This window comes from Macrobrachium nipponense, chromosome 6, assembly GCF_015104395.2.
Source record: "Macrobrachium nipponense isolate FS-2020 chromosome 6, ASM1510439v2, whole genome shotgun sequence".
NCBI lineage: Eukaryota > Metazoa > Arthropoda > Malacostraca > Decapoda > Palaemonidae > Macrobrachium > Macrobrachium nipponense.
The window spans coordinates 106,756,197-106,772,040 of NC_061108.1; the positions used below are offsets into that span (position 1 = coordinate 106,756,197).

The following is a 15,844-nucleotide window of genomic DNA, read 5'->3' on the forward strand; positions in this document are numbered from 1 at the left end:
TCGGGGCTTGCTTTGCTGATTCAAGAGTTTTGTGTTCGAGGTGGTGGCTCTCTCTCTCTCTCTCTGCATCTCAGACAGTTTAACTGGTTAGTGATTCGTGAAAACTAGTGTCCTGAAGTTATGGGGAAAAAGTTTAATTTTTGGCATATTAAACTGTTTATTGGGTGTGTTGAATAGGTTACGCATATGTGCAATGCATATACAAATTTAGATTCCAGTCATATGAAGATGTGAGTGTAATTTTATTGCTTCCTTTTTTCCCCTTTTTTTCGTGTTCTCTTTTTATTGGTGATGAATTTGCTCAAAGTGTATTTTTGTTTTGATGTCTCTCGAGATTCGATGGACATTGGAGAGATTTTGTAATAACATGAGTGAGGTTTTTTTTTTTTTTTTTTTTTTTTTTGGTTATTGTGAGTTACGCCCTAGAGAGAGAAAGAGGCGAGTGTTTGAGTGAGTGAGGGAGGGTGAGGTTGGTTGTAGGCGCTTGGAAGTGTGAGAGCTTTTGCACTTTTTTTTTTAATCTCCTCCCTGTGTTTTTTATATTAATTTTTCTGGACTGGGTTTTGTGTGTATATAAATAGAAGATCTATAGAGCTATATATAGATCTATATAATATATATAGATATATATATATTATATATATATATATAATATATATATATGATTATTATATATATATATATAGATAGTATAATATATATATATATATATATCTCTATTATATATATATTTTTTTAAATAAAAATTACATTATATATATATATATATATATAGTATATATAATTATATCAATATATATATATATATATATATATAAATACATGTATTAATATTTTGTGTATGTATGTATTTATGTATGTAATGTATGTATCGTATGTATGATGTATGTGCATGTAAGTATGTAATGTATGTATGTATGTATGTATGTATATACTTATAATTCTCTCTTCGGTCAACAATTTGACGTTCCAAAAATAAATTTCGTTTTCATAAAAAATATATTTATTTCATCGCAAACCCTATCACTCAATTATAACTTGATTCGCATATTAGCCAACTTTTAAACTGAACAGTTCGAGCTGTTTTATGTTGTAGAACTGGTGATTGCGAGTTTTTCCAGACAGTTAATTGTATTTTTTCCTTTCTTTTCTCATATTCTGCTGACACAGATTCGTAATTCTTAGAGCAATCTTTTCTCTGAGTAACTGGATGAGGATTATATTATTTTCCATAGCCTCACAGCTGTTTTTTTTTTTCAATGAAATCATATGTATTTGCTCCCTTCACTCTAGCCACTCTTTTCACTAAGCTTGTATCTTCAGTTCTTATGAATTCCATCAGAATCCAATTCTTCTTCTGTATTAAATAGGAATTGTAATTTTGGAGCTTGCCTTATTCTTCTTCCTACTCGTATTAAGAACAAATGTTCAAATCTTGTGCAGTTACAATATATTCTCATTATCTTCATTTCTGCAACTGTTATGGAAGCGAATTTTGCTAATCATTAGGAACTGTTCAAGTCAACACACACCCACTCTTTCGGGAGGATTTTGCCATGACAGCTCACGTCCCGTCATCTCCAGCGGCTTTCGCTGGCCTCCAGGCATCCTGTCTGTAACGTTCCTTCCGTCTGTCTGTCCATCTGCCACTGGACGAACCGAGGAAGGGAGATATAGGCATGTGAAGAATGTTAAGTTCGTCCCTACTCATTCTCAGTTCAATTGTTATAGGGTTTAGTTTAAACACAGCTACGTTATGCGACGGCTGTGACCCTGATAAAATTTTCGTTCATAAAAAAAGTCAAAAAAGAAAAATTATTAGGAAAATTAAAATTGACATTTTATTACACGAACAATAAGCTTGATTCAACTCCGCTGTCATTCCACACACTAATCAGTCAGTGGAAAGTACAGGAAATAATTGTGGGGTCAGTTCTTTCAAATAGTGCAAATCAAATCTGAAGATTCAGATAATTACCGATATAATTTAAGAATGATATGTAAAAAAAAAAAAAAATAATATATATATATATATATATATATATATATATATATATATATATATATATATATATATATATATATATATATCTAATAAAAGAAGCCCATAAAAACACCAAAATATAGAGAAGAAAGTACTATATTTCAGAGACTGCTGTCTCCCTCTTCAGGTAGATGAAGGTCATTCATCTACCTGAAGAGGGAGACAGCAGTCTCTGAAATATAGTACTTTCTTCTCTATATTTTGGTGTTTTTATGGGCTCCTTTTATTAGATGGAATTCTGTTGTTACAGAACATTTTTACCAGTCATACATATATATATATATATATATATATATATATATATATATATATATATAATATATCACATCTTATATACTGATATCCAGTAGTACTAAGAAAGCAAAAAAAAATATTATTATAAAGAAAAAGTCGGTGAAAAACAAAATGTAATGATATTGCTTGAATAATAAGCAATCAAAACTGGCGTTTATTCAGATACTTTTGCTCAAGGTCTTTAGACCTTGCTTTTACTTACTTTAGATGTGATTTTTCTTTATCTTAATTTGTTAAATAACAAGAATTGTATAGTTACAAGAGTTCATAATTTCCTCTGATGCTATAGAAATTGAGTGTGTTATCCCGTGTTTCTATGCATTTGGTATATTGAATGTCACACCGAGTCTCCCTTTTTTCACAATTTCCTTTTGCTTGCCTTTTGTTTCATACAAGAGATTAAGGGATACTTCTATGCGCTATTTAAAGTACTTGTTCTACACTACTAAATGGTTTGACACGCCTAGCTGTATGTTGATGAATATTGCTTGCTCGACACTAAGCAACTTTCAGCAATATACATCAACTTTATGCTTAAAAAACACAAATATAACAACCATTATGTATCATTAATGTGTATAAAATATGAAAATAGGTGCGAGTTGCTCTTTCATGTGGTGCGTAATTAATTGTCCCCCTAGTACACCACTGGCGTTAATGATATGCAATCTCTTGAATAATTCAAAAAAACATAATTTACAACTGTCTCCTCCAAGTGAATGTCAATTTAATTAGGCATTTTAATTAAAAAAATAATGGCCCATTCTCAAGCAAGTTAATGTGGCAATAAAGCAAATTGATTTAATAATAATCAAAAGGGAGTTATTTCAGGTTGTGGATTCCGTTATGATTTTGGTAGTGTTTGAATGATGGCCTGATTTTAATTGTTAATTACAACACCGCTGTATTTTTCATAGTCTCTCACATTATTGCTACCCATACGAGCAAAGTATGGAAAATATAGCTCTGGCATTTGGGAAACAGTTGCATTAGCCGGAGGTACGTTAATATGAGAACATTGCGTGGTGGCAGGGTGCCTGTCTTTAATGAATGTCTCGTCTCTGCGCAAGTTCTAAAGGATATTCTTTAGACCTTGTAAAAAAACTGGATGATGTAGATTATAGACGCCTCCTGGAGTAGGCACACACCTAAGACTGGATACAAACGTTGAATGGTCTCACGAGGGAGTTAAAGCCTGAAATCACTCCAAAGCCGAATGCTTTATTGCACTGCTTACTTTGCTGTGCACTGCATGTCACCTTTCGTGTTTGAATTATTTTGCTTTCTTTGGAGGCGGGATATGGAGGTCAGCCCCATTTCCATTAGGTCTTGTCAGAAGCTTGTTGGAGGTTAATTGACCGTCTCAGGTTACTGATCTGGCTTGCAGGGCGTCTCTTGTGCCACAAAATTGTTGAAGGCTCGTTGCCTAATGACACTATACTGGCAGCTTTCACTTCGATTTGCTATGGCTTCCTGGGACTTTGCCTAGATGAGACATTGCTTGGGTAACTGCCCTCTCACCATAGCTGCATCCCTGCTGAGAAATAGATTACTGGAAGGACCTGAGACCTCTAGGAAGGACTTAAGTGGCCCGTGGTCCAAGTATTCCCTTAACAGTTTGAAATTCAAGCACAAACTGTTGTTGAATGGTAAGCTTCGGATACGGGTTAAACTGGTTCGCTGCCATACGTTTGACTCCCTTCAAGGCAGTTTCTATCTGATTAAATTTTAGGATGCATTTAATGAGCCAATACTGATAAACGATAAACACAGTAAGTGAAAAGGAAGATGAAAATTTCCTCATGTAAGTATTAAGAATTAATGGAAAGAGGCGTGTTTAATGTGGATTCAGTAAAAGAAAGTTATTTAGATATCAGGGAGGAAAGATAATCTTGTCTTTTGAACATGGCAGTCAGCTTGGTGAATTAACTACACCGCACCGATTTGTTAAATATCCAGCGAAAGGAATAGCAATGACGGAGAGAGAGAGAGAGAGAGAGAGAGAGAGAGAGAGAGAGAGAGAGAGAGAGAGAGCCTAGAACTCTAATATGCTACTATATGAAAATCTTCGGGTCTGTTGTGCAAAACTATGACAATGGAAAAATCATCACCTGGAACAACTTTACCTTTCTGTTTTCATCTACATATAAACATACATACACACTTGCGCGCAGACAGCTCATTCTGATGAATATTCATAAAACAAATGGGTAAACGTTATATTAAAAAAGGACAGAACATTAAAGATGTAACAAGTTTATTTAATAATCGGTTTAATATTATTAATCTGTTACAGACGTAACATTTAGTACTGTTATGTTAGTTACAATGGCGAGCGATCAGAGGGATGAAGTGTGAAAATAAAGGAGAAACCAGCAAATATAAACATAGACAAAAGATAGAAAGATTAAAATGGCTTCACCACAGTCAAATACGAGAGGGAAGCGGTGCTCTATGATACTCGGCGCCACCTTCCTCCATCTACGAACAATTAAACATCCGAGATCCAAGAATCTCGAACTTTGGGGCTTCGTGGAATAACGGGCATTGTAGCCATGCCAAATGATTTTACTCTTCTTCGGGAGGGAGTAAGGGATTCATTCTCCTGCAGGAGGGATGGAGAGGTAGGGGGTTCTATGGGAGGAGGGTAGCGGACTGGAAGCCTGAGGATATGAGGAGTCTATTGCAGGAAGGGGGAGGTGGGCTTAGGACACAGGGGCAGGGTACGGGGATCTGAGGTACCAAGGGGAGTGGAGTGTCCTTGGGGTGTTGTACACGGTTCAGGGGCATGGCTGAGGGGCGTCAGTGGATTGGAGGGCGCAGGGAAATGCTCTCTAAAGCTCTTATAAGGGGCTCGAAGTAAAAGGGCAGTAACAAAGGCATTACACAGTAATATTTGTTACAGAAGTATGAGGATTCACTCGTGAATTCCCCTAACGAGGGGATAAAGGTTAAGTGGGGAATTAAAGGGGCACGGATAACCCCAAAATGGAGCTTAGGAATAAAATGTTTTCTCTGTTGTATAAGTGTGGTCTTTATTAGAAGAGGGAGGTTATTTTGGTTAATGGGCATATTCTGCCCAAAGTCCACTAAAGAAACAGCTACTTATTTATAATATATATATATATATATATATATATATATATATATATATATATATATATATATATATATATATAATATAAAATTTACGTTTTTACCTGGGAGGGGACTGTAAATCGCGAGCAGGGGAATTACCTTTATGATTTTATTATGGAAACTGACTTACCATTATTTTACGTATCTGACTGTTAAATTGGGGGTGGGGAGTGGGGTAGGCAAAACAAAAGGAAGAGAGATGAGGTGAAGGCTTTACTCAGCAGGGAAATGTTGCAGATAAAACACTTAGGTCCACTTTAAAATCACATATATTTACATGAAACAAACATCAGAAGAATGCGAAATGAAATAGGCAGGTAAACAGAGTCATTGCTAAATAACTAAATTACGGTAACAGCGAAAATAACTGAAGAGTACTGGAGAAAAACCACTTCAAGGATGCTGTAGGTTTAAGTTATACAGTGGTTTTGGAACCACGGCACGCAAACACAATCAAAAGGAGAATGCACGAGGTTACTTGACATAACAAACAGCGCAATCAAAGGAAAATTCGAGAGGTGCACGGAAAATGCAAAGATATTTCGATTTGTGACATTGGAAACACACTTACCGGTTAAACTAATACACTGCAATAATGAAGTCAGGTCTAACATGGAAATTTGCATTTTGAAAACGAAAATGATCTCGGAAAAAAAATAGTAAAAGTCATCACTGATAAAGAACACCTCTGATGCGGGCACGTTACCTTTCTCGGAGCTCGTCCTCGTCGTAGTTCAAGAAGAGGTCCCCGGGTGGAGGGGGAATTTAAGGGCTCTCACTGGAAGAAATACTTAGGGTAAGAAAGGCAGCCACGTGTTCGGGATATAACCCAGATGGGGCGGAAAGTCAAAGGGGAAGATGTGATTGGGTCTGCAACCAAGATAACTTTGACTCTGTTCAGAGTGGTTGTTGGTTATGATTTAGCGGGCTTTGCGCCAGCACAGGCTCTTGCTCCTTGAGCAGCCCATACGTTTGTTCAGGTCGCATGGTTCCTTATATGACCTTTGGTGGATTAACTTCCCACGCCATCTCGATGCCCCATTTTCTATGAGTGCGCACGTGGATCTTTGGCGTGCGGTCTTTGTTCCGGTCGACCGCATGGCTAGGCCAGGATCGCATGGCAGGTTGGTTGCCATGGGCGTTGGAAACTTCCTCCTCGAGTTAATTCCCTTCGCTGACTCGTCTTGGCCCATGGCAGGGATTTTGTCTTCAACCGGTTTCATTCTTGGAAAAGAGGTTTCAAAGCAGTCACGAGGTCGAGAGAAAAGGGAGCAAAAATTTGGAGATTTGAGAAGGGGCATTGTTTTCCATGAACTCCTTGTTAGTCAGCAGTGTGAAAAGTAATTGTACTTCTTTGAGCAGAATAAAAGAATTTAAGTTTACATTAAATTCTCTTAAAGGCATAAAAGTTATATTTATCGTACTTCCTTCTGTAAAGCTTGGAAGGAGAGTTGACTTAGGAAGGGTGTCCTTTCGTAGCAATATATATAAGTATACATGCATACATACATACATACATACATACATACATACATACATATATATATATATATATAATATATATATATATATATATATATATATGTGTGTGTGTGTGTGTGTGTGTGTGTGTGTGTGTGCGCGTGTGTCTACGTATATATGTATATTTGTACATACAAGTCGGCCACTGTTTTTGTTAGTCAGTTAAAAAAAAAGTAAAGGACTGATGATCGTTTGTTTCTTCCATTCCATTTTGAGAACCAGAAAATACTTCATTCATTGTGAATTTCCGTTTCCCGGAAAAGAAACTATTTTTAGTTGTTTTGATAAAGAGGAGGAGAAAAGTGTGATCATTGACCAATTACGTTTCATTGCTCCTTGAAAACTTTTTTCTTCCGCAGTCGAGGGAAAAGAAAAACAAAAACTTCTAGATCAAAGCGGAGAGAAAACAGAGGAAAACAAAGCAGGGAATCTGATGAAATAGAAAAAAAGGAAACTTATTTCGCCTTTTAAAGCTGTTCATTTTTAGTTCTCGGGTATTCACGTGCATAAACGTAAATGTTCTTTTACGTTTTTACATTTGTTCTTTTTGTACGTTTGTTATGTACACACAGTAATTTCTGACTATATTTGCTATGGAATAAGAGAACCTAAAATGGAAAAATTGTTATATTACCTCTGACCTCTCATTATGACTTTGCTCTGTATGTATGTCTTCGTTATTGAATGATTTAAGGATCTATTTCCTAAGTACAAATGCTATGGCCTCAGATAACTTCATTTTTAACTTTTGACCTTCACCTTGTCCTAACACAAGCGCCTCAGTGGCGTGGTTGATATGGTGTTTGCGTTCCACCTCGGTGGTCGCGGGTTCGATTCTCGGCTATTCCATTGAGGAGTGAGAGATGTGTATTTCTGGTGATAGAAGTTCACTCTCGACGTGGTTCGGAAATCACGTAAAGCCGTTGGTCCCGTTGCTGAATAACCACTGGTTGCATGCAACGTAAAAGCACCATACACACAAACAAACAAACAAACCTTGTCCTAACAGCATATCGGCATCCTCAGCGGATTTTGCATGTCAGCAGATATGAAGATTCGCCTCATATAGTTAAAAAATCTTGGCCAAAGTGAAATTTACATACAGCCTTTCACCTCTAAGTATAACCATGGCCTTGGTTTCCATGTAATTCATTGCTGATAGTACCTCGTGAAAAGAGGTAAGTACGTAGAGATTCTTGAGCTTTCTCTTATAGGTATATATATATATATATATATATATTATATATATATATATATTTATATATATCGATCTACAATGTCCTTTAATATCTAATTCGCTCTACCTCGGAATTAATATATTTTCATATATGCTTAACCGAAGGGGAATTTTTTTCTCGATAATAGACTTGCCTGGACCTGGGCGCGAACCCATGGATCCTTTCAAATCCAGGAACGTCAGTGAAGCTTTTACCTACTACACCACCGCTTCACTGACGTTCCTGGATTTGAAAGGATCCATGGGTTCGCGCCCAGGTCCAGGCAAGTCTATTATCGAGAAAGAAATTCCCCTTCGGTTAAGCATATATGAAAATATATTAATTCCGAGGTAGAGCGAATTAGATATTAAAGGACATTGTAGCTCGAAATATGTATGTGAATCACGGAAATGTGATACAGTATAACTTACGTGGGATCTACGAAGAGGTTACTGAAGGTCAGAATCGATTCTCATCGTGGAATAAGCTTTCGAACAGGAAGTAGGCTCTCCAACCCTGAACATTCAAATATCAGGAACCATGCAAAAATCTGCAAAACACATATCGAAAGAGACGATTTTTTGCATTATAGGGCAAACACCAAACCCCCAAGAATTACCCATTTTAGAGTCATTACTCATTAAGCAGCTGGTTCCCCAGTTGAATACCCAAACCTCCTCCATCCAACTGTACCTTAGTTAACGTGTCTCCTTTTTTGTTGTCTCCTATCATTCAGTCTTTCTCTCTCTTAACTTAAGGTTGGTTGGCGGTTCCAGCTTTTTAAATAATAATTTTCTGTAATTGTATATTTGTTAGTAAATTTTAGTCTTTTTACAATTTTTTAATTTTTTAGTAAATTTAAGATTGTTTTATAATATTATTATTTTAATTTTAATTATTGACAGATTCCCAGAAGATGTAATAAATGTTATTACGAAACGTTGGAATAAAAAACTATGTAGATTGGCCTGTTTCCTTCAGTCAACGCCTGATTTGATATATATATATATTATATATATATATATATATATATATATATATATATATGTGTGTGTGTGTGTGTGTGTGTGTGTGTGTGTGTATGTGTGTGTGAGTGTATGTATATATATATATATATATATATATATATATATATATATATAAATGTATATATACACACACATATATATTTTATATATATATATATATATATATATATATATATATATGTATGTATGTATGTATTTGTGTGTGTGTCTTTCTATTTGTCTGTATGTGTACTTTGGCTAAGTTTGTTTATTCTGTATAGAGAGCAAAGTTACGTGATTGTTAGGTTTTGGGATGTGTCTGGCGGATAAGAAAAGAATGCAAGGTTATTTTTCCAAAACCAAGATTCTTCACTTTTACACTCATCCTTTTACAACAGAATCCAGAATGGCCCTTGAATAGAATAAAATCCACAGAACAGAATCCCTTTATGCAACCACAGAAAAGCCCTTTTAACTGCACGCTACCATTCTTCATATCCTAGGCACTTCACTTTGATATTACGTTCATTCACGTGCTTTATGGATATGATATAAGTCATGTACAAATATATCAACTAGTAGAAATTGCTGTTAAGATGAACGGAAAGAAGGGAATATCTGGGCAAAATTTGTGTTCAACGTGATAAGAAAAATGAATGTCATTTATGAGATATACCTGATTTTTACATGAATAATTACAGTGACCTCCTCACAGCTCATTCGTCAGCAGTGATAATGAGTGCGATATCCGATTTTATTTATGCCTGCCGAATAAATGTGAGTCATGCAAATGAATTAACATATACAGTCAATTAAAACTTGCTCAGAGAGTAATGAGTATTTTCATCGTGTGAATTCAGTGTTAAATAGTAAAGGCCTGCCTAATGATTCTAAGGACACATTAACTAATAATTTTGTATTTTGTGGGATCGTTACAGATACTGGAAATTTATAAAAGTAGAAATTATCTTAACTAGCACGAATATGATTACACAGGTTCGCGATATTCCTGTTATGCTAGTTTATTTAAGTTTTGTTTCATGAATACAATTATAATAAGTTGATTTTCAGAGACCAAGTGAGGTCTAAACTTATGTACGAGAACTCATAAATATCTATCTGTCTATCTATACTATTTATACATAATTACATACATACATATAGTATATATATATATATATATATATATATATATATATATATATATATATATATTATATATTATAATTACACACATACATACATACATATCATACATATATATATATATATATATATATATATATATATATTATATATATACACACCCACACACACACACACACATATATATATATATATATATATATATATATGTTTGTGCACGCGCATTTATAAAATAAGTCTTTGGACTTGTAGCAAAGGATGGAAGGACAATGCTGCTGAGTCTATGTTATTTCTGGGGCTTAAGATAAAATAAAAAAAAACGCCCACCATTTCTAGCAGCTACCTTTTCCTGGTAGATCTAAGCTATTCGGGCAAGTTGGGAGGTGATGAATAGTCAAATCTCATGTTAGTTGCCATGGAAATAGTTAGAGGGTAGGGTTTCGTACAGGAGACCTATCTTTTATAATTTGAGTCCCATAGCTTAGCTGATTTAGCTTTAATTTTTTCCCTTGAGTGTTTTTGTAGGCTGCATATGTTACGTAATTTCTTATGAGACTACAAAATACGGCATATTTTGTACGCAAAAACTTACTTATACATTTTATTGGCTTACTGATGTGTTTCCTCTTCTGTGTTTTGAATTGTCTGGCATTATCAAGTGTGTGTGTGTGTGTGTGTTTTTTTTTTTCGGAACTTCCTTTTTATATTTTAAAATTGTCGCCACTCGTTCTGTTGTTGGATTCGATTATTACAGAACACGGGATTTTCATGTCACGTCACTCTACCAGTTTAAAAATTGATAATCAGTATTTTTTTTTAATGAATAGAGATTGAGAGCAAGTTTATTTTTCACAAAAAATAATCATTTGTGAATGAAGGGTTGACAGGGGATGGATCAAAATTTATCTGTTGGGTTCTTTGTTCAGGAATAGAAATAAGTGTTTGAAGAAAATAGAAAATTTGATGCGAACCTTACATTTGGTCGGAATCTTAGTTGCAAAGTTTAAGAATAGTAAAGGGAGAAATTCTTTCCTCAAAAGCAAATCATCACAACATGTTACGAAAAGAAAAACAAGAGGAAGTTCAGAAAGCTATACGATCGAAATGTCGAAGTGAATGAATGAAGACGAATATAAAAGAACCCATCCTTTTCATTAAATAAAAGAATTAATGATAATTAAAGCCAGTACAAGTGGAGCAAAATAATCCTTATAGCTTTTTATTTAAAGAGAAAATTACCAATAGAGACTGATAAATAAAACAAAATAATGCATTTTGTTCTGCTGACAGTCCTTATCCATGTCCACGAATTGGAGAAAAGGAAAAGAGAAAAGCATTCAGGGCATAAGAAGAAACGAAACGAATGCGCAGATGGGTTTGGCAAACGGGGCACGACCATAGCAGACGGGCGAAATAAGGTCAAAGAAAGGAATGAGGAAAGAGAGAGAAAGAGCGAGGATGGAATGAGATTGAAAATTAAGGGTTCTTTAAGGCCTATAAAAAACATAAAAGAATGAGAGAGAGAATAAAAAGGGGAAGTACGAACATGACGTAGAGTAGCGTTAAAAATAATAATAGACGAATAAAAAAAAAAAAAAAAAGATTGACTGACAAAACGAGAGCGAAAGAACGAAAGCATAAACGATTAAAGAATATGTGGAACGATCATGACTTAGAAAAAAAAAGAGAGAAAAAGAAAAAATCAGTAAAACTGTCGGAACAGTAAATTGGGAACATGGCGGGAAAGAGTCTCTGGAGAGTGAGAGAGGCAGGACTGGGCCAGACTCCAGTACGCCTCGGGCCTCGGGCTGGAAAAGGTTGGTGGCGGGCCTGTCCAGGACCTCAGTTCGGCCTCAGAAAGGCGTGGGACAGGTAGCGGACAGGTGATTCTTTCTCTTCGATCAACCTTTCGCGAGTTGACAGGAAGGGCATCGCTGCCGTCATTCATTTTTGCAGATGCCATATTCTTGACCCTTCTCTGGTTTTTATGCCGTGGATTTTTTGCCCATTTACTTGATGTTTTTCCGTTTCTTTTATTTCTTTTTCATTTTTTGTGCTTGGGAGCGAACCGAGGAATGATAAACTTTTTAACAGCTTTATGGATACGCAATGACAATGATAGAGTTTTAATTGCCACTGACATATCTACGAAAAGCTTCCTACGTACTTACGTTTTAGAGGACACGGCGATGTTGTATACTGTTTGAAAATCTGTACGATCGTCCTCTCAGTAAGAAAGTCTCCCAACATCGACAAGAAAAGACAGGGGGTTGTTAAGAAATGAGTAAACACATCGGATTATTGCTGAATCGTCTAAGGAAGAACACCGTAATGATTCTCAGTTGGATTCCCCTTTTTGCCATCTGGGCTGTAACCAGTAAGTACCAGAACAATTTTCATTCATTTGCCATAAATTCAAGATAATGAATGTTGCTGAATTTAATTGTTTTAAGTTTTTTTCACGAAACGTTTTGTGTCGTTTCAAGAAATAATTTAGTTTTCGGATATAAACAACTGTACGTGTTTTGTCCTTTATTTTTATTTATTTATTTATTTTTTTTTTTTGCAAATGAAATTTACTCGTTTTTGGAAGTTTCATAAAAAAAACACGCCGCTGGAAATCTTCATCTGACGTTGAAAATATTTTTTGTTGGATAGAAGTGCATTTGCATTTCAATGAACTTTAATGGTTATTTGCATTCATGTCGATAAAACACCTTTATCTTTTGTTTTTAAATAATAGAATCAACGCCAATTTCCAGCAATCTTGCAATAATTATGACTTTACATTTATGTTTCTTCTTTACAGGACACAAATTACGCCTTACTGCATAATGATCTTTTTGTTATCACTAGCTAATCATATATACTTTAGGGAACCTTTCAGATATCATTTAAGAATATACGTACATAATACGTCCTAATTTCATGAAGAAAATATAAGTTCTTATGATTTTTATGACGACATAAGCAGAATTAATTGCAGATGATAATGTGTGCTTATGTCATTGTATTAGAAAAGTGCACAAAATAACAATCTCCCACTCTCTCAATTTTAGTTGACACTTTAATATTGTTTGCCTCTCTCTCTCTCTCTCTCTCTCTCTCTCTCTCTCTCTCTCTCTCTCTCTCTCTCTCTCTCTCGTTAAGTTTGATGAGAATTTAGGTAGCTGGAAGAAAAATAGATTCATGTAAGCGGAATGAACTTCATGCATCTTGGATGAAGGAAATGGGTGTACCCAGAGCCATTAGGACAAAAAAAAAAAAAAAAAAAGGTCCTGAGAAACAGCGAGATTATAATTTCGAACAGATCCCAAAAGAAAAACACAGTTAGCGACGCAACATCGCGGAAATCCAGGAGATTAACTGCATCTGGGAGCGTTCCAGGCAATCGAAGCAAGGCACGTCGTAGGAAATGCTTGTTTAGCCCTTGTTTAGGGAAAGGAGGCAGCCATGTCATCCTGTCAATCTCTGGAATAAAATCCTCTTCCTGTCATGAAAGGATACGGCGGACGATCCAGTAAGCCCGGAAAGGATTTTACTTATCTAGAATGACTGACTTATCAGAATGCTGCAGTGGTTTCCAGGTGTGACGAACTGAGCAGAAAAGAATCCGGATCTAATCTGTGATTGATTACCATGTTGTGTAGGATACGATGAACGAGCCAGCAAACCTGGAAAGAGTTTTACGACTTACCATCTATAACGTTTTAATGGTTTCCAGGGTTCAGGGACTGCATAGAAGAGAAAAAGATCAAGATTCAGTCTGTGATTGAATGCGTTTGTGTAGTATACGGCGAACGGTCCAACAAACCTGGAAAGAATTTTAGGACTCATTATCTGTATTGACTAAGCTCTTCCTTCTGTATTTCCTATCAACTTGGGAGTTGTTCCATGTAAATAGTGTTCACATTCTGAATGATAATAATAATAATAATAATAATAATAATAATAATAATAATAATAATAATAATGTTGCAGTGGATTTCAGTTTTGATCTCGAGAGTGAATAGTAAAAAAGACTCAGATCTAATCTGTGAGTGACTGCGTTTGTGGATGCCATTGATACTTTCGCGGGTAGAGTAGATAGTTATAGCTTGCATACCCTTAAATTTTTGTTCTCAGATAACGTCTCATAAACGTTCGTTGCGTATTTTACCAGTCAATAAAGTAAAAAGCCCTGTAAGGTTATCACTTCGATTAGGAATGAAATGCAAGAATTGACAGACAAACGCATAAACGTTGCTTGAAATTTATAGGTTTAAAAGAGACTCATTGCACTACCGCCTTATTGCTAGCCATCGACGAAATCCCAGATAGTTGCAATTTGAACAGCGAATGAAATGCAGGAACCGACAATTAAATTTATGAAATTTGCATGAGATTTCAGGCTTTTAAAAGACCGCCAATCTCTCCGATCTTGAGTAATGAGGTAATTTGACTGCCAATGGAAAGAATTTCTCCTCGAAATTGCGCTACATATTTTTATGATTTTGGTGATTTGCACGAAAGTTAGAAATAACGATAGAAAGAGAGAGAGAGAGAGAGAGAGAGAGAGAGAGAGAGAGAGAGAGAGAGAGATGAAGTGCAAGTGAAGGAACGTGAAATATTTAATTTCTATGTAAATCGACAATGATTACTGGTTTCAATGAGACCCAGTCTCGTGGTGGCAGAAGAGGGGTCAAGTGAGTAATTTCAAACTACCTTATGTTTCGGATTGTAGACGTTTCCAGTTCCTTTAGAGACCATTTAAAAGATGGATTAAGGAGTTGTTGCCTGGTATTTTCCGAAATCAAAGTATATAGTGCATTCCCTTCTGAAAATAATGATCAAAAATAGTTTATCGAAATAGCGATAGCCACACAAATATCAAAAATAAAGATATTTGTAAAAATATCCATGCGGTCCGTTTGTCACTTCAGATGAGAAAAGAATAAATTTCTGATCATTGCAAACTGTTAACTGTGGGAATCAGTAGATAAAAATATTTAAATGAAAGACAATCCAAGATCATTCAGAACAAACGTACTCAAAGGGAAATGAGTAAACAAGATAATCAATTACCAATCTCTGTTTGTGCAGGCGAGCAGCAATTTAGAGAAGAGGGTGACGTAATCGAGTCGCGGATCTGTAGACAAATGCTCTGAAAACAGATGGTCAACAGCAATATCTTTCCGGGGAAGATTCATCTACAGAATACCACCGGAAAAAAAACTCTTAAATGACATTTACGAAATACACACGGAAATATCGTACATACATCTCGATTAAGCTAAATTAAAAGTCTCTGTTTACATAGCTCTCGGACTTAAAAAAAAAGCACTGAAGAGATTAAGGTGGATGAAAGTGATGAGGTATCAAGAGATATTAGTTTCGTCAGGGGAAATAACGCCATTCTCCGAGTTTGTGTTTGGAACAATAGTAAGGCTATCATATGGAGACTTCATTCCCTGTAATTAGTAGCTTGTTAGTTGGTC

General features: G+C 35.5%; 1 protein-coding gene across 1 annotated transcript in view; it reads left to right on the forward strand.

Annotated features, from left to right (window-relative positions):
* The first annotated feature begins 12,153 nt into the window (after nt 1-12,153).
* Nucleotides 12,154-15,844, forward strand: part of LOC135216834 (uncharacterized) — a 128,405-nt gene continuing 124,714 nt past the window's right edge. The window contains exon 1 of the mRNA XM_064252340.1: nt 12,154-12,744. Within this exon, the coding sequence (XP_064108410.1) occupies nt 12,648-12,744 (97 nt within the window). The 5' untranslated portion in view covers nt 12,154-12,647. The remainder of the gene's footprint in view (nt 12,745-15,844) is intronic.